This window comes from Trachypithecus francoisi, unplaced genomic scaffold (assembly GCF_009764315.1).
Source record: "Trachypithecus francoisi isolate TF-2019V2 unplaced genomic scaffold, Tfra_2.0 Lachesis_group1, whole genome shotgun sequence".
Classification (NCBI taxonomy): Eukaryota; Metazoa; Chordata; class Mammalia; order Primates; family Cercopithecidae; genus Trachypithecus; species Trachypithecus francoisi.
The window spans coordinates 108,852,577-108,876,967 of NW_022681454.1; the positions used below are offsets into that span (position 1 = coordinate 108,852,577).

The 24,391-nt window shown below is 36.2% G+C and overlaps 1 protein-coding gene across 4 annotated transcripts in view; it reads left to right on the forward strand.

The window, feature by feature from the left end:
* AP1AR (adaptor related protein complex 1 associated regulatory protein) overlaps nt 1-24,391 on the forward strand; it is a 39,688-nt gene that overhangs the window by 12,106 nt on the left and 3,191 nt on the right. For 2 of the 4 annotated variants that reach the window (XM_033215011.1, XM_033215014.1), the window contains exons 2-9: nt 10,729-10,777; nt 12,275-12,301; nt 15,327-15,352; nt 18,348-18,444; nt 20,541-20,639; nt 22,553-22,611; nt 23,279-23,352; nt 24,137-24,265. In XM_033215011.1, the coding sequence (XP_033070902.1) occupies nt 10,729-10,777; nt 12,275-12,301; nt 15,327-15,352; nt 18,348-18,444; nt 20,541-20,639; nt 22,553-22,611; nt 23,279-23,352; nt 24,137-24,265 (560 nt within the window). The remainder of the gene's footprint in view (nt 1-10,728; nt 10,778-12,274; nt 12,302-15,326; nt 15,353-18,347; nt 18,445-20,540; nt 20,640-22,552; nt 22,612-23,278; nt 23,353-24,136; nt 24,266-24,391) is intronic. The other 2 variants (XM_033215013.1, XM_033215012.1) reach the window with 2 other exon arrangements.

The following is a 24,391-nucleotide window of genomic DNA, read 5'->3' on the forward strand; positions in this document are numbered from 1 at the left end:
TACTATAAGCTTTTACTGATAATGAATTTTCATTGTTTCATTTCCTCACTCTTGGTATTGTTAGATATTTTTTCAATCTGTTGATGAGAAATGCAATCTAATACTTGTGTCAAAACTTTATTGTACAATATTCCTATATACCAGCAACAAATGGTGCATATTTTAAAATTACCTTTTAAGATAGCAATGAAAAAATATAAGAGACTAGTAATCAATAGATGTGTAAGACTAGAACAATGTTTTTAAAGACGCCATCTAAATAAATGCGGGGCAATACCATTTTCATGGGTAAAAAGACTTGCTGTGCTTAAGATGTCCTCTGCCTATTTACTAGAAATTTAGTGCATTTGCAGTTAAATTCCTAATAGGAATTTTTTGGAACCTAAGCTGATTCCAGCAATTTTTATGGAAGAGCAAAGAGCCCACAAATTTTGAAGAAGGAAACTTGTCCTATCGGATTACAGACTCTAATAATTAAAACCCTGTTGTATTGCGACAAGGATAAACTAATTGGTGAACAGACTGGAATATAATATCCAGGCTCTCTCAGTCAACTTGAAGGTGAAACTCAGTAATGTTTATTTTTAAAAGGCAATTGTTTTATGCCACAGGATAAGAATAACTGCTTTTCTAAAACAGAATTGTCAAGACTAATTACCTATATTGGAGGGTTTCTAAATGTATCATGCCTAGTTCAGGGACTCATAACCATTTTTTTTTTCTTTTGTACATCAACTTCCAAAGGTGTGCAGCAGTCTCCTGTCAGTAATAATGCAGTGTTACACTGATTTTTGCCCAAAGATGGGTGAAGGAGGCCTCCTTAGATTTGCTCTTGCCATTTTCTCTTGTTTCCTATGGTACCTCCAACATTCACACCTCTCCAAATCTCTGGTCTGTATAAACTTGGGGTTTTCTTACGGAGTTGTTTTGTTGTCATTATAAATGAAATTAATTTGAGATTCAGCAGGTTTAGTCAGAAGTTACAAATGTGAAAGCAGAGAATACTGGTTTTTAGCTTCCTTATTTTTAAGCAATTATGTTTGCATAATAGAAGAATCTTAGATTGTTCTGTACCAATTTACACTATAATTTTATTTAGCAAATGTGGGAAGCTTTGTACAATATGACCTACTTATAGGCTAACAATAGGTCTAAAAAAGTAGGGTGGCTATTCTCCTTTATTTTTAGATTCTTAAGCAGTTATGATTGAAAATATTAGATCAGATTTTCTTTTAACTTTAAATGTCACCAGATTTATACACTCCTAATTTTTAGTGAAAACCTTTTTATGAGTGATAGTTTATTAATAAAATGTTTTGTGCATAATACAATTAAACTTATTTTTTTCTTATAAGAGTGTTCTAAAAGCATATAATATGAACAGTGTTACATATAAAATTAGCACACTTTTAGATTCCAGGCTATACACATATTATCAGAACATGCACAGCAGTGTTTTCAACTACAGAACTGTGATGGATTGAACATGGAGGAGGAAGAATTGAGGAAGAGCTAAAAGATATTTATCTATGCTTTACCTTGGATGTATGTTGAAAAGAGCTTACTTTTTGGAGTTTAGATACTTTACATGTTTTTTTGTACTAAGCCTTCAAAATCCAGTGCATATTTGACACATAGTAGCCTTTAAAATTCAGACTAGCCACATTTCAGTTGCTCAATAGCCACTTATGGCTAGTGGTTATCATACTGGACAGTGCAGAGCTATCCAATAGGATAACAATACTTCATAGGATGATTCTGGGAAGGAAATGAATACAAAATACATATTCTAAAAATAAGCTTTGTTCCTGACCTATCATAGGTCCTCAGTAAATGCAAGCCTCTCTTTGCTTGCCATTATATTAATAGCTTGTTATGTTTTGGGTTTTGTAGCATATGTAGTTGGAAACTTCAAGTCAATAAAACATTGACTTTTTTTCAAATTGAAGAAAATAAAATGTTCCTATTTTTTCTCTAAACTAACAGTAATTGAGAGTCAGCTTTTGTAATAGATATTGCTGCTTTTGCTCATTTTGTTTCCTGTCTTTCCTTCTAAGACTCAATTTTCACCTAAGATTATTAGAAATGTACATTAATAGTTGGCACCAAATTTCTGCTTTTATACTGTGATCTAGTTTCCTTTTGTCTCATTTTTTTTTTTCTGAGATGGAGTCTTGCTCTGTTGCCCAGGCTGTAATGCAGTGGCGCGATCTCAGCTCACTGCAAGCTCCTCCCAGGTTCATGCCATTCTCCTGCCTCAGCCTCCTGAGTAGCTGGGACTATAGGCGCCCGCCACCACGCCTGGCTAATTTTTTGTATTTTTAGTAGAGACACGGTTTGACCGTGGTCTTGATCTCTTGACCTCGTGATCCGCCTGCCTCGGCCTCCCACCGTGCTGGGATTACAGGCGTGAGCCACCACGCCTGGCTTTGTCTCATTTTTTTAATGATGCTGCCCTATATACATCTACAACTTCATTCTTGGAAATACTGTCAACCAGCACCTATGTAATAATGAAATATTACTACACAGTACTTGGGGACCCTGAATAAGATGAGTTATGTGATTTTTCCTGTGGCTACTTTTGCTGTCCTGTTAATACATAATTTTAGGCTGGGTGTGGTGGCTCACACCTGTAATTCCAACACTTTTGGACGGCTGAGGCAGGCAGATTGCTTGAGGCCAGGAGTTCGAGACCAGCCTGGCCAATATGGCGAAGCCACATCTCTACTAAAAATACAAAAATCAGGCCTGGTGTGGCTCACACCTGTAATCCCAGCACTTTGGGAGGCCGAGGCGGGCAGATCACTAGGTCAGGAGATCGAGACCATCCTAGCTAACATGGTGAAACCACCTCTCTACTGAAAATACAAAAAATTTAGCTGGGCATGGTGGCGGGCACCTGTAGTCCCAGCTACTTGGGAGACCGAGGCAGGAGAACGGTGTGAACCCGGGAGGCGGAGCTGGCAGTGACTGGAGATCGCGCCACTGCACTCCACCCTGGGAGACAGAGCAAGACTCCGTCTCGAAAAAAAAAAAACAAAAAACAAAAAGCAGCCAGGCATGGTGGTGCACACCTGTAGTCCCAGCTACTTGGGAGGCTGAGGCAGGAGAATCGCTTGAACCCAAGAGGCAGAGGTTGCAGTGAGCTGAGATCACACCACTGCACTACAGCCTGGGCAAGAGTGAGACTGTCTCAAAACAAACAAACAAAAAATACATAATAGTTTTGTTTGGGCAACCACATTGGTGATTTCATCATGTCCCAGGCTCTCACCTTCAACCTTTTGGGTCAGGTGAGAAAACTAAGGTAAATTTAATAATTTTAAATGATAAATGTAACTGTCAAGGAACTATATAGTACTTGTGTCTTTAGGTAAAGACATTATTTTACTATAAGCATAGAATAACAGGGTGGGAGGTGCTTAGTGAGTGTAGATTCAGAACAAAGAAAGTTAATTATACAATTCAAATAATCCATCACCTTGGAACACTACCATCCGCTGGGGGACTAGATAGCCCAGTTCCTTGAACCAGGGGACTTTTCTACAGAGTTTGGCTGAGCTCTACCAACATTTCTTTCTCTATTTTGTATTCTTCTGTTTCTTATATTTTGCGCATCTTTTAAAAAATATGATTAGCTTCCTTCTCTTTCTTTTAAATCTTACAGGAGCCCTTCTGTTTCCTTAAGTTAACTTAGCATGTGAAGGTAACTGATCCATGATGTATTGTTTATAGCTTTAATTTCTATTTTCTTTGTTTCCAACTTACTGGGAGATAACTCACTCTTCCTCTGTCCCCAAGGAAGAGACTATACTTCCATTTCTCCATATTGCTTAGAAGTAAAATCCCTAGAAACAATGGGCATATATATGTATTGGTAGTAACATGAAGTGTATATATGGGAGGGGGAAAATTGCTGACATTGCATCTTTGTCTACAGACAACCTTATTGGGACAGCAAAAGCAAGCAAGATAAATTTCCTGGGTGTGAAGAAAAGAAGAAAAGAAAAGTACTTTTACTGATCTGAGATTGAGAAGTAGCTCCAGGGTTAAATATAGGAATACTTTTAAGGGGTTTTTGGACTGATGTTTATGTTGATGTTGTAGGTTTTGAATTTGAATAGAGGAGTCTCACCCAGACTCTAACTTTATATGAATGTCAAGCTCAAGGCATCTAAAAACACAAACCTGCTTCTTTCCCAGGCTTCCTCATCTTGGTAAATAACAAATCCATCCTAATTGTTCAGGCCTCAGAGTTAGGAGATAGTCTTGATTTTTTCCTTTTTATATACATCCTTATATTAGCAAATTCTGTCAGCCCTGTCTTCAGAATTACTTCTCATTACTCCCACTATTGTTACTGTGATTCAAGCCACCATCATTTCTTCGCTGTACTATTATAATAGCTTTCTAATTGGTCTCTTAAAACATATGTCAGCTTGTCTTTTAAGGATCTTCCAGTGAAGTTCTTATAGCTAATACATTCTTAAGAAATGATAGAATTTAAAAATCATTATTTTTCAGTGGCTCACGCCTGTAATCCCAACACTTTGGGAGGCCAAGGCAGGTGGATCACGAGGTCAGGAGATCGAGACCATCCTGGCTAACACGGTGAAACCCCGTCTCTACTAAAAATGCAAAAAATTAGCTGGGCGTGGCAGCGGGCGCCTGTAGTCCCAGCTACTTGGGAGACTGAGGCAGGAGAATGGCGTGAACCCTGGAGGCGGAGCTTGCAGTGAGCCAAGATCGCCACTGCACTCCAGCCTGGGCCACAGAGCGAGACTCTGTCTCATAAAAAAAAAAAATCATTATTTCTGTACTCTCTAGTGAAATAATAGAACTGAGTACTGATTATCAGTGGATGCTAAAAACCATTTGGTAAAAGCTTGATGTGAAACATTATGATGGATGGATTAGGCTGACATAAACTATCCTAACTTACAGATCATCAGTAAAAGTGAGGCAGGCAAAAATAAAGTTCCTTATGATTTGATTCAATAGCAAGTACCGTAAGTGAAGCATTCTTGCCTAAAAAAATTAAGCTTTGGCCGGGCGCGGTGGCTCAAGCCTGTAATCCCAGCACTTTGGGAGGCCGAGATGGGTGGATCACGAGGTCAGGAGATCGAGACCACCCTGGCTAACACGGTGAAACCCCGTCTCTACTAAAAATACAAAAAAAACTAGCCGGGCAAAGTGACGGCGCCTGTAGTCCCAGCTACTCGGGAGGCTGAGGCAGGAGAATGGCGTGAACCCGGGAGGCGGAGCTTGCAGTGAGCTGAGATCTGGCCACTGCACTCCAGCCTGGGTGACAGAGCGAGACTCTGTCTCAAAAAAAAAAAAAATTAAGCTTAGTATAATCAGACTTTTAAATCAAATTACTAATTTGCAGGAAATATAGGGGATAGAAGAAAAAGTTAAAGAGGAAAAATATCAGGTAATTCCAGAAAGTGAGAAATTTTGTAGGACAAGTGACACAATTTATCTAACAAATCAATGGCATGAAAACAGACACTGGTGCTGGGAAGGGGCTGATATGGACTAAAATAGGTGCAAGAGGCCTAATAAGCAAACATACTGTGTGGCTTTTGTTTGATTCTAATCTGAACAAATCATGTGTAAAAAGATAATCGGGGAAGTAGAAATATAGACTGGACTGGACGTTAGATAATAGTAAAGATTTACTTTAAATTTTGTTGGTATGTTAGCTTTTCTAAAAAAAAAAAAAAAAAAAAAAACAGTTCTTAATACTTAATTAGAGATGCCAGTTGAAGTAAGAGTAATATAACATGTCCGAGATTTGCTGTAAAATACCAACAAAAAAATAAAACAAAAAAGAGTATAAATGAAACACGATCAGGAAGTAGTAACTTTTTAAGTGGGGTAATGGGTGCAGGGGGGCTTATGAATCTCTTCTCTCTGCTTTTGTGCATATTTGAAAAGGTTCATGATAAAAGTTTTAAAAAACAGAGTGAATGCTAAAGACAAAAATCTCTTCTGTGAGTTCTTACCTAATTAATATTAAAATCTAAAACTCCTCCCATGGTCTATAAAGGCCTGTGATCTGACCCTGGCTATCTCTTAGACCTTGTCTCCCTTCCTTCTTCATTCCAGCCATTCTGACCCTCTCACTTTCTTAGATTGTACCGAGTAGAGTTTTGCCTCAGAGCGTTTGCTTTTGCTTTTCCTCTGTTTAGAATTCTTTTCCTCCAAATATCCGTCTAGCTGGCTCCCTCATTTCCTTGGGGCCTTTGTTCTGCTTTTGCTTTAACCGAGAGGTCTGCCTTGACCACCCTACATAAAATAACCTCCTGGTCGGGCGCGGTGACCCCAGCACTTTGGGAGGCTGAGGTGGGCAGATCACCTGAGGTCGGGAGTTCGAGACCAGCCTGACCAACATGGAGAACCCTGTCTCTACTAAAAATACAAAAAATTAGCTAGGTGTGGTGGCGCATGCCTGTAATCCCAGCTACTCGAGAGGCTGATGCAGGAGAATCGCTTGAACCCAGTGGGCGGAGGTTGTGGTGGGTCAAGATCATGCCATTGCATTCCAGCCTGGGCAACAAGAGCGAAACTCCATCTCAAAAAATAAAATAAAATAAAATAAAATAAAATAAAATAAAATAACAGTACCTCCCTTCTCCAGTCACTTTCCTCACTCTAAGGTACTTTTCTTAAAATAAAAAAAAAAAAAGGTATAGGCTTGGTGCAGTGGCTCACGCCTGTAATCCCAACACTTTGGGAGGCCGAGGTGGGTAGATCACCTGAGGTCAGGAGTTTGAGATCAGCCTGGCCAAAGTGAAACTCCGTCTGTACTAAAATTACAAAAATTAGCCAGATGTGGTGGTGGGTGCCTATAATCCCAGCTACTTGGGAGGCTGAGGCAGGAGAATTGCTTGAACCTGGGAGGTGGAGGTTGCAGTGAGCCAAGATCCAGCCACTGCACTCCAGCCTGGGTAAGAGTGAGACTCTGTCTCGAAAAAGAAATATATACATATATATATATATAAAATATATATATATATGTATATATAATTTTTATAGATTTAGGGGGTACAACTGCAGATTTCTTACCTGTATATATTGCATAGTGAGATACCATCTTACACCTATAATCCCGGCTATTTGGGAGGCTTAGGCAGGAGAATCGCTTGAACCCGGGAGGTGGAGGTTACAGTGAGCCGAGATCCAGTCACTGTACTCCAGCCTGGGTAAGAGTGAGACTCTGTCTCAAAAAAGATACATATAATTTTTATAGATTTATGGGGTACAACTGCAGATTTTTTACCTGTATATATTGCATAGTGAGATACCATCTTGTGCCAGTCAGAATGGCCATTATGGAAAAGTTAGAAAGCAATAGATGTTGGCGAGGATGTGGGGAAAAGCAAACACTTAGCCACTGTTGGTGGGAATGTGAATTAGTACAAACTTGATGGAAAACAGCATGAGGTACTTTATTTCATGGCAATTACTATCATCTGATGCATTTATCTAGGTGTCTATTGTCATTAATTCCCAAATTGTTAGCTCCAAGGTGGCAGGGCCTTTATCTGTTTATTGACAGTTGTATTGCCAGCACCTAGAACAGTGCCAGGCACTTGAGAGGCACTTGATAAATACTTATGAAATAAAAGTATAAAACTTGACTTAAAGTTTAATAGTTGAGTACTTCCATTCATTTCCCCAGTTCTTCCGCTTACCCTTCACTTATATTCTCATCCTTACCTAGGAGCAAGTAGTGAAGGATTGATTGCCAAGAGCCTCATCGAGAACAAAACTGAAGGAAAGAACAGAAAATGTCAGGATACTTTATTATAGGAAACATTGTAAAAGGTATATTCCAAATTTGCTAGGCTTTTAAGCGTCCAATAATAGGAAAGATTTGAGTTTTCATTTTTCATTTCTTAATAGCTCTCCGAAATCTGAAATGGTCCTTTCAGACCATTAGAAAGTTGATTTTCTAATTATTTTTAAAATATATATTACATACAATATAGAAAAGTATGTGAAAAGTTATGGTTTTATATGGCTGGAAGTTGGCAAAATGTCAGTGACTGAATTTAATGCATCACATGTCTGAGGGTCCTATTCAGTCATCAGTAATGTTTGAACAAATAAACATAATTCAAGCATACTTGAAAAAGTAACTCTTAATTCATGAAATATACACATATTATGTTTCTGGTATTTTCAGATAAGTTACAGGATAAAGCTCCCCTGATAAAAACGTTACCCCTGAGTTTGCCAAATTGAATACTTACTTTGTCAGTATAATCTTAGCTTTTATTGTGGTAGGAGTCAAGATACGCATTTTGTGAGCAAAGTATCAATCTAATCCATTTTAAAAGGAAAGTTTGAATTTTTTCCCAAATACATTTTGCTTTTCTCTTGTTTTATTTATTGCTATTCTTAATTTGCTCCCTTGTCATATCACTTATATTCATGTTTATTAATCAGGATTTTGTGGGGACGGAAGCCCAGTTAAAACCATCTTAGGCAAAGGGTAGCATTTATAATAGGGATGTTAGGTTTCTCAACTAATAACCAAAAACCATGAGCAGGGTGGGATGCATCTGGTTCTTAGGGATGATTTTGATGCTGTCAGAGCACTCTTTCAGTTTAGTTCATTCCTCTCATTGCATGTTGTCAGAAAGCATAATCCCCAGCAACTCTCTAGAGCTCTTAGAAGGATATTGTCTCTCCCTGCTCAGTTTCTGTGTAACCCTGAACCAGTCAAATGAGGTGTGAGGGATTGATTCTAGCTTAGTCAGATACTCAGGAATTCAGAGTCATGTGAGAACATGAGTGTCCTCACTATAGCTGGCTGTGAATAGAGGGGACAGAAAAGGGAGACATTTACAACAGATAACACTTTTGCCTACTACTAAAGTTAGTTTGTATTATCTATGTATGATTAGACTAGAACATGGTGTTCTGCCATCTAATATAAATGTAGTATAACAGTTACCTTGGTTTCGACAGTATTCTACTTAGCTTTGGGCTTTGCCACAGCAGTGAAGTCATACTGATGGCTCCTATTGATAGTATTACTGAGCTTTATTTCTAATTATTCAGCTGTACCACTCAGTAAACCTGGAGGAGGAAACATTAATCAGAGACAGATTCTTCATTCACGGAAGATAGTGATGGTTGCAGGGAGAGAAGCATATAGCACTGTAAGCAGGAATCCTAATGCCAGAACCCAGTGCTACTACTGAAGGTTCAACTCATTTCTGTATTTGTTTGAGAAATAAAGAAGAGATTAAGAGTGGAGGCACTAGATAGAAGATTAAGGGTACTGCATTTATGTTGGATGTACTCCATGACATCTGTGGAATTGTAATACCAAATTCTTTGCTTTTTACCAGTGATCTTAGTGGGCAATGAGACAGATTTGCATCTATCAGCAGATAAAGATTATAGCAGGAACAAATAGTTCCTATAATTTCATTGCTATTTTTTTCCTTCAGTCATGATACGACATTCTCTTTCACTAAACCTTCATCCACACACATACATATAATACAAAGAATTCTGAACTTTGGGAGTCCCAGAATTACTTGAGCCCAAGAGTTTGAGACCAGGCTGGGTTAACATATTGAGACTTCGTCTCTACAAAAATAAGTGAAGCCAAGCATGGTGGTGCATGCCTGTTTTACTAGCTACTGGGGAGGCTGAGGCAGGAGGATCACTTGAGCCAAGGAGTGCAAAGCTGTAATGACTTAGGATTGCGCCACTGCACTCCAGCCTGGGCGACAGAGTAAGACCCTGTCTCCAAAAAAGAAAGAAAAGCAAACGAATTCTGATGTGTCCTAACCCCAAGATTCTTCCTATTTCTTAAAAGTGTGCTTTCTGTCCATGAATCCTGATGCTTTAGGAACACTTAGTACATTTGGATCCCCATTGTATGGGGATGGAGTTCTCCATCAGTTTTGGCAGCTGTAACAGGAGCCACATTGACTGAAAGTCTCAATCTCCGGGCTTTTCCAGTTACAAAGGACTGTGAGTGGCCCTGTCCTGGGATGCCAGCTTGGATGCTGTAGTATTTAGAATGTAGACATATCTTTGGAGAAGATATAATAAAGAAGATTCCTATTTGACTACATGTAAGTTTAATAGAGGCAGAAAAGAATGATTAAAGTCAATATTTGGCCCTAGTTGGAAAAAATAATGTAATGGATTGTTTCATTGACATGTATATGCATTGTTTCTCTCTTGTATTCGTGAGGGCATGGGAAGATAACAAAGTCTTGAATAAAGATACATGATTCCACCACCAAAGATAACTACTCTTAGCATATTGACATATATCCTTTTAGTTAATGTTTTAGATAGTTAATGTTTTGTGTATTTTTAACAAAACAGAACATATTTTTATATATTATTTAACACATCAGTATTTTTGACAAGGTACTTGATGTAGTAAACATAATGAGATACATGTTAAAATGTATTCTACTCAATGTAGTAAATACAGTAAATTATTACAGTAAATATTAGTACCAATAGAAAGAAATATTAGTTGACTAAACAAAGCCATAATGAAGTTTAAAAATCTGGACTTTTTATATTCTTAGATAAATTTTGTTGTTCTTTTTTTATAAATATAACTATGTTAGAGATTTTGAAGTTGCTCTTGAGGAAATAAATGCTTTTATGCTACTATATTAATTCAATCAATAGAGTTATTTGTGTTTTTTAAAGTTACTCTGTTTTCCTTCCCAGATCCAAGTATTTTAGAACATGCTCAAGAGGTGAGCACTTAACAATAGAGGTAAGTAGTCATTAATTTGATTGGATTAAAAGTGCCTGCAGAAAGGCAGAAGGGGCTTTTTGTTGTAAAGAGGGAAAGATCTGGACCCAAATTTAGAATGAACTGTTTATGTTTCAATATTATTCATGTTAGTGAAGATTGAAAGAGTTGGAGCAGTGGGGAAGGAATGAATAGGAAGAAGTTTGCAGAGGATTATGGTTCTGTTTTTCTAATAGCTTTTGCCCCCCACCCTACATAAGTGAGGGAGAAGGTACTCTTCTGTCAGTAATAGTGGCTCACTAGGGCAGTGGGTATAATGAGAGATGGTTGGCCTGCCCCAGCCGGGAAAGCCCAGAAACAAAGCAGGAAGTTGAGTTTAAGTAACTCCACAGCAGAATCACCGAGTCACTTTTTCTTTGAATGTAAAATATAATAATAGAAACTACCATTTATTCCTTACCTACTGTATAAACTAGCCACTCCACCATACAAATTAAGAATGTCATCACAACTCTGTTGTAAACAGGTGGTGGTCACCCTGTTTCATGGATGAAAAATCAGAGGCTTAGACAGGTGGAGAAATTGGGCCATATTACACAACCTGTAAGTGGCAAAACCTAAATTCTAGTCCAAACTGCCTGGCTCCAAAGCTTGAACACTGTACTTCATGACCTTCTGTATTAATAAGGAAACGTGTAAGGCAGGAATTAGATACTTAAAAATCACAAACCAATATAAAAATAAGATAAAGATAATAACTTTAACAGTTTTATTCTCTTTTTAGAGAGATTCCTTAATTTTCTAAACCTTTTGAATTCATTGTTTCCTCTCAATCTTTAAACCAAATAGTATTAACAATAAAACCTTTTCTTTCAGGTGGTTACTTATCAAGTTATTTATATTTAAAATGCAGACATTTTAGTGATATAATAGTAATGACTTTCATTAGGTCACTGACATAATAGTATTAATCACATTATGATCAAACTGTTTACATTCCTATCTCTAGAAAGACATTGTATTTGGGGATAGTAACGACCATTTAGTAGATTTTCAGTAAATAACTATATGAATGAATAGATAAATAAATATAAACATGTTGGGAAATTCTTATTTGGGTATCTTTTAGTCCCCATTCCTTGAATAATTTTCCTTCTTATGACATTTGTTCTGAAGTCAAGTGAAGTGGAATATTCTGGTAGCATGGACTGAAAATACTTGTATGAAATATTCAATTCAGATGAAAGTTTTAGTTCTGATTTATGTAGAAAATTGCTATAATTCTGTTTGATTTTCATTCATAGAAAGTCATAAATTAAAATAGTATATGCTTGCCTTGGCCATTTTTAGGACTGTTGAATATATCAAATGAAATGATGTATTAAAGAGGCATTTGAATTAAATATCTTACAAATATAAAGATATATTATTTTTAAGTGAAAAAAGTAACATAATTTCTTGCGAGATGTATACCTAAGACAAATATTCCTCCTAACACTTACTTTTTTGTCCTTTCAGTTTGAGAATCTAGTAGAAAGTGATGAAGTAAGTATTTCCATAATAGTACAAAGCTTGTATTTTTCTCATTGATCATCTCATTAGTTCTAACAATTATGTTTATAATTTTTATTTTTGTTTTAGAATTTTTATTTTCTAGTTTTTATTTTTACTTTTTAGTTCTTTATTATTTCCTTGTTTTACTAATTTATATTAGAAAATAATTCCAAATACTAAGATACACTATACACACATACAGGTTTTAAAGCATTATACAGAAACCCAAGGAACTTCAGAAAGTTGTACTTCTAATATTTCTAACCTCTTGCCATTAGGTAGGTAAAATACTTCACAATCCAGAGTAGACCCTTTGTTTTCTTGTTGTTGCTGTTGTTTTCTTTTTGAGAGACAAGATCTCAGTATGTTGCCCAGGCTGGACTAAAACTCCTGGGCTCGAGCAGTCCTCCTGCCTCTGCCTCAGCTGAGTAGCTGGGACTATCGGTGTGTACCACTTCACCCAGCTTTGGAGTAGGCCCATTCTTTATAGTTTTCATAGATTCTGATGTCAGATTTTATACATATTTATTCTACAGTTTCTGACTTTAGCCATCATCTCTTTTATCAGTTATTCTTTGTGTTGATTTTCTACATTTCATCTCATAAAACTCAGCAAGTTTTAAGATGCTTCTCAAATACAGAAGTGTTAAAAATATGAAGGGAGTGCATTTTTTAATCAGCAAAATGTGGTGTATATTTCAACATTTGACCTTAGTCAAAAGGCTAAGAAGCATTTCTTATGCATTGGTATAGTTAGAACTTTAGTTTGTATGCTAATTTGCAACTTCACTAAATTAATTGTTAATTAATTGTACGTTTCTGCAAATTACTTAACCTCCCTGGGTCTACTTTCTACATCTTGAAAATTGGTTAGTCTAGAACACTGCAAGTTGACACTTTGTCATTTTTGTTTTCTAGAGAAAGAAGAAAATGTATTAATCTTTTCCTTTAAAAATGTATTCTTTAGTCCAGCCTTTCTCGAGTATGTATAGAATTCTAGTCTTAGAATGTAAATTAGCATGTAAAAGGTTCTGAGATAAACTATTGTTAAACTGAATTACTTAAACTTGTTCAACTCAGCTCTTCCCAAATTAATGTGGGTAAAAAATCTTTTATAAAATAATAATACATATTTTTCATCTGATAGGACACATTTTGGAAACTATTTTAGCCGTTTGTTCTCCCAGTAAAATATCATTCCATTTCATAGAACTTACTTTTCCTTTGCAAAGGTCGCTTTTGTCTTCATGTCTTTCTCTTTAAAAGTTTAAGCAAACACTGGACATGATATTTTTAAAGCATCTGACAAGTGTTAAAAGTAAGCGTTCTTTCAGCCTCCATTAGAATTCATCCCAGCATCATAACACTTTTCAAGAGAACTGGTGATTCCGTGTATTTTCCCAAGATGCTTTTTGTTTGGTTGGCTTGGGATTTTTTTGTTTACTTTTGTTTTTGCTAACCCCTCTTCTTCTCTCTCATTTACTTCATATTTTGTGTTTGGTTTAGTTGAATGTCATCTTGTTTTGTAGTGCTACTTTCTAAACTAATGTGGACCATTTGGATTTTTATTCCTGCTATTACATTTTAGCTTTCAGATATGAATAGTGTAAATGTGTAAGAAGTAGGCATAAACCTGAATAAATCCTGAAAATAGTTATGCTTTGCTTTAGAGGAAAAAACTACAGATAATTTCATAACCTTGTGAAAGAAAACAAAAAGTTGATGCTCATTATTGTAATTATGTTTGATAAAGTTGCTGTAAATGCTAAATTAGTGAATGCTGAAGCATTACTGCAGGGGAAATACAGGGTTAAGTTCCTGCAAGCCTCTGATCACAATATGTTCATCAATCAGTATATAGCCTCATTCGATGTATGTTTCTGTGTAAGATACCGTATTAAACATCTATTATTGATTCATTAACTTTGAACTCACAGCCAGTAGCACAAACTCATGCTTGTATGAAGTTTACCTAATGCACATATTTTCCCCATAACGCACATCATAGCCTTCTTGGCCTTTAGGAACACTGGAATACTTAGTATTCTATACTTGGAGGCCATTTTAAACAGAAATCACCAGCCAAAAAGCACAAAAATGCAAACAGTGTGGCACTAAATAGACTGTAAAAAAGACACTTGTTTATAGCATGAGAGTTGAAACAAGAAAGCGGAGTGTCTGTCGCCCTGTTCTACTTCATCTGGGAATGTGCATTGCTGAGCAACTCAAAATTTTTACTGCTCCATGCCTGTCCTTGAATAACCAAGAAAGCTCAAAGAGTACTGATTTTGTGGTTACAAGTAAATTTTCCAAGTAAGCAAATTTGCAAATACAGAAACTGCAAAAAAGTGAGGATCAACTGTTAATATAAATGAGAACATAGAGAATATGTTGTCTAATACCATCCTGACCCCAGTTCATTTGGTATATAACAAATATTTGTTTAAAAAAATTGGCCGGGCGCGGTGGCTCAAGCCTGTAATCCCAGCACTTTGGGAGGCCGAGACGGGCGGATCACGAGGTCAGGAGATCGAGACCATCCTGGCTAATACGGTGAAACCCCGTCTCTACTAAAAATACAAAAACTAGCCGGGCGAGGTGGCGGGCGCCTGTAGTCCCAGCTACTTGGGAGGCTGAGGCAGGAGAATGGCGTAAACCCAGGAGGCGGAGCTTGCAGTGAGCTGAGATCTGGCCACTGCACTCCAGTCCGGGCGACAGAGCGAGACTCCGCCTCAAAAAAAAAAAAAAAAAAAAAAAAAAAATTAAGAAATGTCCAGCAAATGATTTTATTTAATTAAGCTAGATAGTAAACTAAATTTTGCTATGGAGAAGTAGCAAACTTTTAAAACTTTTGGTTTCAAGTATTTTTAATAGTGAAATATATTTAATAGTGAAATGTATTTACTCTGATAAAAATGGGTAAGTTGAAAGTATTTAGACTGAATAAAAATTGTATTGATTACTTTAAAGGGAATTTAGCTAATTTGTTTTAATTGTTTAATTAATTTTTGTACAGGGGGAGAGCCCAGGAAGCAGTCATAGGTAAGGCTTTGTTAAAAAAACAAACAAACAAAACAAAAAACTTCTATGCGAACTGTAAGAAAACTCTCTTAAGAAGTCATGCTTTATCATTTGCTTACTTTGAGACATTAAGCAGTTTACATTTCAGAACTTTTAGTTTTTTCTTTCTATAAGATTGAGACAAATATATCTCAAAAGGACTGTTTTGAATATTAAAGAATTTAATGTAAGTGCCTAGATGCTTTCCTGTTGTACCTGTTATATGTTTTTTAGTTTTCTTAAAACCATTAGTATTGATAAGTACATTTCTTTTAAATTTTTTAACTTTATTACCCCTTTCCTTCTTTATACATTCTAAAACTTGTTCTTCTAAATTTTTTCACATCTTTTAATAGTAACTAAAACCTTGTACTATAATTATTTAAGCAGCTTTTACGTATTTTATTAAAATTGCATGTTACTTAAGTATCTTTAAGTCAAAAGAGCGTTCTTAATTTCAAGAGAATATTTTCATATACAGTGTTACATTATGAACATATAATCCTTACTTTTTTTAGTTTAGCAAACATTTATTAAGCAACTGTCATGTGCCAAGCACCGTGCTAGACACTGGGATTTTAAAAATCAGACATAGTCTCTCCATTAGAAGAAAGAACATCCTGGTCTGGGAGGTAGATTCTCGAGATGACTAATTTCAACATGAGGTAGGGAAAGCAATTAAATAGTGATTATAGAACATTCTAGGGAACCATAGAGAAGAGGCTGTTGGTCCAAAACAGCTTCTTGTCTGGAGAGATAAATCCAAGAAGACATTTTTAAGGGGATAACACCTGGTGTTGATTGTTGAAGGGTTGGTTAGTGCTAAGTATCCAGGCAGAGCAGGAGGACATTCCAGACAGAAGAAATTGCATAAGCAAAGTGAGAGAACTGATTGTAAAGGGGCACAAGGAAAGTATGTGAAGTGATGGAAATGTCACATATCTTGCTTCCAGTGGAAGTTACATGAGTGTATACAAGTATTAAAACTTTATGAACTGAACACTTAAAATCTGTATTTCATTTTATTTCAGTTATATTTCAAAGAAAAAATTTTAAAGCCCTAATATATAATTAGGGCTAGCAGAAGTTAGAGCTGGAGGGACGGAAGTAGGAGATAATACCTATAAATGGCTAGTTAACCATGATAGTTACCAAGATCACCTAACTGAGGTGGGGGTCTGGGAAGAGGTGGAGCATGGTGAGAGAGCAGTGATCTGAGGATTGACTAGGCGGAGACTAGAAGAGGATTCTGAAGATGACCAAGAAGTAGTAGGCAAAAAGAAGAACCAGGAGAGCTTGGGAAGCCAAGGGAGGGGAGACAGACAGATGGGAATGAAACTGTCCCATGAAACCGAGGTAGTAAGATAAGGACTTACAATTGTCCATTGTATTTGGCAACATAGCATCCATTGATTACCTTTGCTAGAGTTACTGGAGTGATGGGAGCAGAGGTAGACTACAGCGAATTGACAAGTGAATGGGAGGTAAGGACATGAAGGCAAAAGAAGAACAGTAGTTAAGAATAAGAGCTACACTACTTGGGGTTCAGATTCTAGCTTTGCCACATACTATATGACTTACTTAGCCATACTCTTAATCTGTCTTCCTCTCACTTCCCTCATATGTATAATCCTTATAGCTACCTTGGAGGGTTGTTGTGAAGATTACAATTTGTTAATATATGTGAAACATTTAGAAGAGAGCCAGGCACATAGTAAGTGCTAGATGTGCTGACTATTGATATTATACATTTAATTTCAGGACTTGGCTGAAAGAAAGAGGGAGCAGTAGCTTGAGATAGATACAGGTCAAATGGAGGTTTTTTTCTTAGTTCTTCCCTCCCTTCCCCCTCCCTCCCTCATTTCCTCCCTTCCTTCCTTCCCATGGAAGAGAGGTGCAAACAGACAAAAGGAATAGGTTAAAGGTAAAAGAGAGGTACTAATTCATAGAACAAGGTCCCAGATAATTCTCTGGAGTGGGGCAGGAGAGATGGACTCAATGGTGAATGAATCAAAAGTGTAAATGTAGTAGGTGACTCCGAACAAGTTAAGAACATTCCTCTTTAGAGGATGGTGAGGAGAATAGGAAGGATATATGTAAGTAAGTGGGGGTTGCCACAAAGTTGGGGTGATTCATGGTTGATACTCCTCATTTCTTAAAGTGGAGTGAAATTGCCTTTTAAGAGAAAAAAAGTATGAATAAGGAACTTGAGTATGTGAAGATTTTTAATTTGGTAGTATAGGATATGTGAAGGAGTTGCCACATGTATGTAAAAGGACTACTGCTGAGGGCCGAGTGCCAAATTGATGTCAGTTTTCTCTAGCAGCCTGAAACAGGAAGGGCTGATCATGGAAATGACCCAGGGTCAGAATGTGAGTAAACTGAGTGAATATGGAATAATGATAGGAGTGCAAGAAGGTGAGTATGTTGGTAAGAAAGTAGTTCAGATCTGCCTTGGTGTCCATGTTGGTTGTAAGTAAAGCAAGGCCGGAAGATGATTGGGACAGACAGACTGGAAGAAAAGGGAAGGATGAAGGGCCTGGGGAAGCCAGAGTGATTTAGGAGGATTAAGAAGAGTTCCAGAATGGTATGAGGGCTGAGATCAGGGTGTAATAGTGTACTGGCGTCTGTATTTTATGATGAGCATTTTGGGATATGGTTTAGGGTATATACCCATAGGTCAGATGGCTGAAGCAGAGCCAGATGAAGGTAAATAAAATCCGTATTTCTTAAAAGGTGGCTGTAGTGCTTTAAAAACTATTCTGATATTGTATCAACTCACCAATTTATATACTAGAATAATAGCAAATGTTAGATGTATACTTTTTACTCTTAACAATTGAAGTTGTGGCAAATTGCTTTAACATTTTTAACAGCAAAATTTGAGAATTTCACTGGCTTTTGAGTGTTTTATTTGGACTTAGACTCATCAGAAGTTTTTGTTTTTTCTTTTTCTCCTCCCTTTTTTTTTCTCTAGGCCTCTTACTGAGGAAGAAATTGTTGACCTAAGAGAAAGGCATTATGATTCCATTGCCGAAAAACAAAAAGATCTTGATAGGAAAATTCAAAAAGAGGTGAATAGTCTTTTCTATTGCTTAAGTACATGTTATCATAAAGGAGAGAGTTGTCATTAGATAATATTCTGTAGAGTCATTGAACCTATATTTAGATATATACAGATGAATATGATTTAAAAGTTAAAAAAATCATTCCAGCCTATTATAATTTCTTTGAGTTTGGCTTAATTTATCAGAAATCATATGCTGCCAAAAAATGGAGATAGTACATTCTTTTAAAAACAATTTCTTAATTCACAAAGTAGGAACTCTGGCAAGAATATGCACCTTGATATTTAAAACCAACTTTTAGAGCAGGCTCAGACCTGTAATCCCAGCACGTTGAGTGGCCGAGGCAGGTGTATTGCTTGAGCCCAAGAAGTGGAGACCAGCCTGAGCAACATGGCAAAGCCCCATCTCTACAAAAAATACAAAATTAGCTTGGTATGGGGGTGCACGCCTGTGGTCCCAGCTACTTGGGAGGCTGAGGTGGGAGGATTGCTTGAGCCAGAGAGGTCAAGGCTGCAGTGAGCCAAGATCATGCCATTACACTCCAGCCTGGGCAACAGAGTGAGACCCTGTCTCAAAAAGGAAACAACAACAAAAGGCAAATTTTTAAAAAATTACCCTGTTTCACAATAAGTGGTTTTTTGAAGAGTTTTTTGTCTTGGTGGGTGTATTTGTTCTCAGAGAACTAAGTACTGATAATCATAAGTGTTAAAGTTACTTAATGCGTTTATGGAAATGGCCTATAATTACTGTTTTGCACCCACTAAACTAAATGGAATTATTCACATTCCACTGCACATTTAAAATTTTTCTGTTGAAGACCAGGCATGGTGGCCGTAGTTTCAGCACTTTAGGAGACCGAGGTGGATAGATCACTTAAGGCCAGGAATTTGAGACCAGCCTGGGCAACATGCTGAAAACCTATCTCTAAAAAAAAATACAAAAATTAGCCGGGCATGGTAGCATGCACCTGTAATCCCAGCTACTAAGGAGGCTGAAGTGGGAAGATTGCTTGAGCCCAGGATCCTCAAGGCTATGGGAGGTTGAAGGGAAACCACTACACTCCAGCCTGGGTGACAGAGCAAGACCCTGTCTCAGAAAAAAAATTAATACACACACATACATACATACATATACATATATTTGTCTGTTTAAATTGGGTATGGTGGCTCATGCCTGTAGTCCCAGCACTTTGGAGGCCAAGATGGGCAGATTACTTGAGTCCAGGAGTTAAAAACCAGCCTGAGCAACTTGGCAAGGCCTCATTTCTGCAAGAAATACAAAAATTCACCTGGGGTGGTGGTGCACGTCTATAGTCCCAGCTACTCTGGAGACTGAGGTGGGAGAATGGCTTGAGCCCAGGAGGTCAAGGCTGCAGTGTTGGTGCCATGGTACTACAGCCTGGGTGGCAGCATAACACCCTGTCTCAAAAAGAAAAGTATGTTTAGGACCAATTAGTGACTTCCAAAGCATTAACATAAACTGTACAGTAGCTGTTAATAGTCTAAAGAAAAAAATTTGTGTTGAAATTTGATTTTCAAGTTAACTTTAACATGCAATAGATACTACTAAAGCAGTTTGTGTGCTCTTAGGAATGGCAAGAACGTACATTTGAAAGTAATTTTTTGATAGTTTGATAGTAATAAAATTAAGGAGACGTGCATTGATGTTAATTAGATGACAAAACATGAATTTTGTGAAAGCTGAGTTCACTTTGGTCAACAGTGATGTAATTGATCTTAAAGGTACTGGATTTATGAGGGCCAAAACTGTCCAACTAGTGAGGGTGATAGGTGTTGGAATGATTGTTTAAAATGAAGATCACTGCATATTCTAAAGAAATACTTTATGTTACAGAGTAGATGCTACTGCTTCATGACTCAATTTCTAAAGAATCCTGTAATGTGTTTTATATCCTTTGGGTTATTTTGTAAAAGAAGAAATTTAAACAATCAGTTGCAAACATTTCAATTCTGTTACGCTTTGTAGAGATCAATTATTTTTTAATAATTTATTTTTTGTTTTATAAATAGAAGCATTTTATTTTTAGAGCAGTTAGACAGGTTCTGATTTTTGTTAATCCTTATTGTTTTGTTCATGTACAGTTAGCCTTACAAGAAGAGAAGTTAAGACTAGAAGAAGAAGCTTTATACGCTGCACAGCGTGAAGCAGCCAGGGCAGCAAAGCAGCGAAAGCTCTTGGAGGTGAGGGGAAAAGACCCCAGCATATATTAGGGTTGCTTTTCTCCTTATTTGCTCTAACCAATCTTAGTTGGGACTTTTTTTTCCTATTCTCAAGGACTTCTTGTTTAACAACGAATGTATTTACCCATATATTCTTAAGAATTTTCAAGGCAAATTAGTCTTTAACAGCTAGAAATAATATCAGATTACATGGTTGATGCTCAGTGCTATTTGGCTTTAGATTAGCAAATGCTGATTCCTGTTCATCCTAAAGATGAATTTTAGTGCTATAAAACTCAGTATTCTTTCGGAAAAATTAAATGTATTCTTAGAGGGAAAATGTTGCCAAACTAGCCTTTAAATATAATTGGCAAAGCATTTTGTTTTGTGAGGGTTTTTTTTTTTTTTAACAGTTTCTTAAATTGCTAGAATTTATTTTATTCCCTGGAACTGGATAAACTGTGCTGTTTTGCCCCATAAGGTTATTATTTGCTTCTCATCTCTATTCTTGTGTCCTTGGGAGATTGGGAGTTTGGGTCTTGAGAAATCTTTGATATATTATCAGGGAAGGCAGCAGATTTACCATATCTTACCATGCTGCATTACCATAATGTCTGGCAACTATAAGTAACATTTATGGAACCCTAACTGTCAGGAGCAGCAGTGTTTTTACCTTATTTAATCCTCACAACAATCTTATGAGATAGTATTTTTAATCCCTTTTTTACAAATGAGAAAACTGAGAGTAGGATATGTTTTGTAACTTGCTTGAGATCCTACAGTTAATAAGGGCCAGAGCCAAAGTTCAAGCACAACAGTGCTTAGCCAGTATCCTTAATATCTTCCTCCATATTTTACCTGTTTGGATTCACCTCTGTAGTGTTAATTGAAGTAGTATAAAGATCATGTCACATTGTAAAACTTAGAGAAACTGAAATATCATGTGTATCATACTGTTACATGATTTCTGTGTGAACTGTGTCCTTCCCCCCTCCTTCCCTTCATTTTTTTTTCTCTCTGCTGTTTTAGCAGATTATATGAAGGAATATCTTTGCTTTTTAAGTCAGTTCTAAATAATGAACAAGTTTTTAACTTTTACCTTCTACTAAGAAAAGTATTTTTCTGGTTATCATATAGGCACTCTTTTTACTGTAATAGATTATGTACTGCTTCCCTTTTAAAGACAAAGCATTCCATATGCAGGATCCATATGGGTGATTTCCAGGGTTCTCTGAGTTTTTCCTACCCTGGTTTAAATATTTGATATAGGAACACATTACAGTCTATACAGTACATACTGACACACAAACATACACAGACACCCACCAATCATTTGATTTTCATGGTAACCCTGAGCTTGCTAGAGCAGTAATACAGCTATCTGTAATTTATAGATGAAGGAACAGTAGGTAAAGGCCATGCCAGGAATACATAGCTAATAGCTATCAGAGCGACAACTCTGACAGTTCTTCTAAATCTTAGTCAATTGCTTTTATTATTTCTGAGTCAACTCAGCCAGATCTTATAAATCTGTCGTTTTATTGCTACTTATTTCACCCAGAATAGAACTTCTTGTATTGTTTTAACTATTCCTTTCCTGCTCCTCATTTTTCCAATAGGTTGAAATTTCTTGGGTATACTAAGAATGTTAAGAATATCAATACATATCTGTTTAAAAAAGTTTTTTTTAAAATAACACTATGAATATTCTGGCCACTTCTGGATTATACATGGATAAATTCAGAAAAATTATTCCCATAAATAAGGGGATATAGAATTGAATAGTGGTGGATTTAAGGAAAAATATGTCAACAGAATAACTTTTTTTTTTTTAGAAACTAGAAAAAAAATACTTTTTGGTATTGCATGAGTGGTTTTAAAATACATAATTTTACAACAGAGTGATTTTTTTTTATTACATTATGTTTCCAAAGCAAGAAAGGCAGAGAATTGTGCAGCAATATCATCCTTCCAACAATGGAGAATATCAAAGGTAAATAATGAAACATATGCCTCCTTCTCTTTGTGGTAGAACATTTTATTGCTGCGTAGAGCATTGTTCACCTCGAGATGTGTATATACATATTCATGTTTATGTGTTCCCTAAAAATTACTCCTTCTAAAAGACACTGCCTTGGAAGAATACTGAGAGCATTTAAATTGAAACATGATTATTCATTTAAACTGACTTTATTGCATTTTTAAGAGTGGTCTCATTTCCCATATAGATGTAATACCATAGCTGAAAGTCTTTGGGTGAGTTATTTATACCTTAGTTGTTTGTGTTTTCCTTAGTCCCTCTCTTTCTTACAATAAAGTTTATGTGTGGTCATTTTTTGGAAGAGATATTTCAGTGTCACATTTCCACAAGTATCACTACTTGTTCAAAGAATTTTGTTCATGCTTCATTATTGTAAAGTTGGACTTATGGCTAAGCTTTGGAGATTGGATTTCAGGATTAACCAAAATCATCTTATTTTCAGTTTCATGCTAGTATTAAGAAAATTAAGAACTATTTTCATATAGGTTATTCTAATTGTACAGCAGTTATGAATTTGTATGACATAGGTCTTCAAGCCAAAATGCCATCATTAGCTTAAATATTTGTTATATTGCATCTATCATGAATATATTAAAAAATTATTTCACTTTTATTACAGTTCAGGACCAGAAGATGACTTTGAATCTTGTTTGAGAAATATAAAGTCACAGTATGAAGTTTTTCGAAGTAGTAGTAAGTTTTTTAAAGTATTTTCTGTACTTTTTTTATGCCACAGTAAACAGATAAGTAGAGATTCTGGCTCTGTTTCTGTAGAATAACTTTCTGTTCTTAAATTTGTAATTCCCAGATAGGTCAGTTTCCTAGGTAGTCATTAATTATACAACCTCATCTTTTCTTTTTAAAAAGAAGTTGGAGCAAAGAAAAATCTCAGAGTTTTTCTGTAGATCCATATAGGGAGTCAAGCACTCCTTTTTCCATTTCTACTGTGATCCTAACTCTTCCCTTTCCAAAAAAAAAAGAAAGGAAAGATGGGAGGAAGTAATAGAAAAGTGTACTTGTTTTTTACTTATTACAAATTGACTTATAAGATTAAAATGTTTCCTCAAGTTTCAAAAGCGAAAACTCATATGCTTCCCAATAGTGGAAGCATAGTATAGTAGTGGGTCCTTTTGAAAATATAGGTTGCTTTTTATCTTTCTTGTTCATCGTTTTTTTGTGCCCCTTTGTAATTGGCTGTTAAAAATATTATCTAGAGTTCACCATATTTGAAAAGTTTATAATCACTTAAATTTGCATGTTTGCTATGCTTAGATGGCCAAAAAAAAAAAAAAGAGAAAAGTTTCTTTATACTGTTCCTAACAGAAACTTACCAATAAAATGATTTCCAGAATTATTTCTTATGAAGCTAAAAGTAATAATAATAATATTTAGAGAGAGATAATTGTTACAAAATAAAATGGCTGTTGTGGTAGAAGAGTAGATGAGAGTATTCAGTTGTATTTCGTGTATACTCTAGGACTCTCATCAGATGCTACAGTTTTGACACCAAATACAGAAAGCAGTTGTGATTTAATGACCAAAACTAAATCAACTAGTGGAAATGACGACAGCACATCCTTAGATCTAGAGTGGGAAGATGAAGAAGGTATTTTATAATTCACAATTTTACCTGAAAAATTTAACGTAATCTGTGTTGATTTATATAAATCTACCTTGGTCTTTATTTAAATGGAAATAAATTCAAGCCCTTGAAAAATCATATAACACTTTT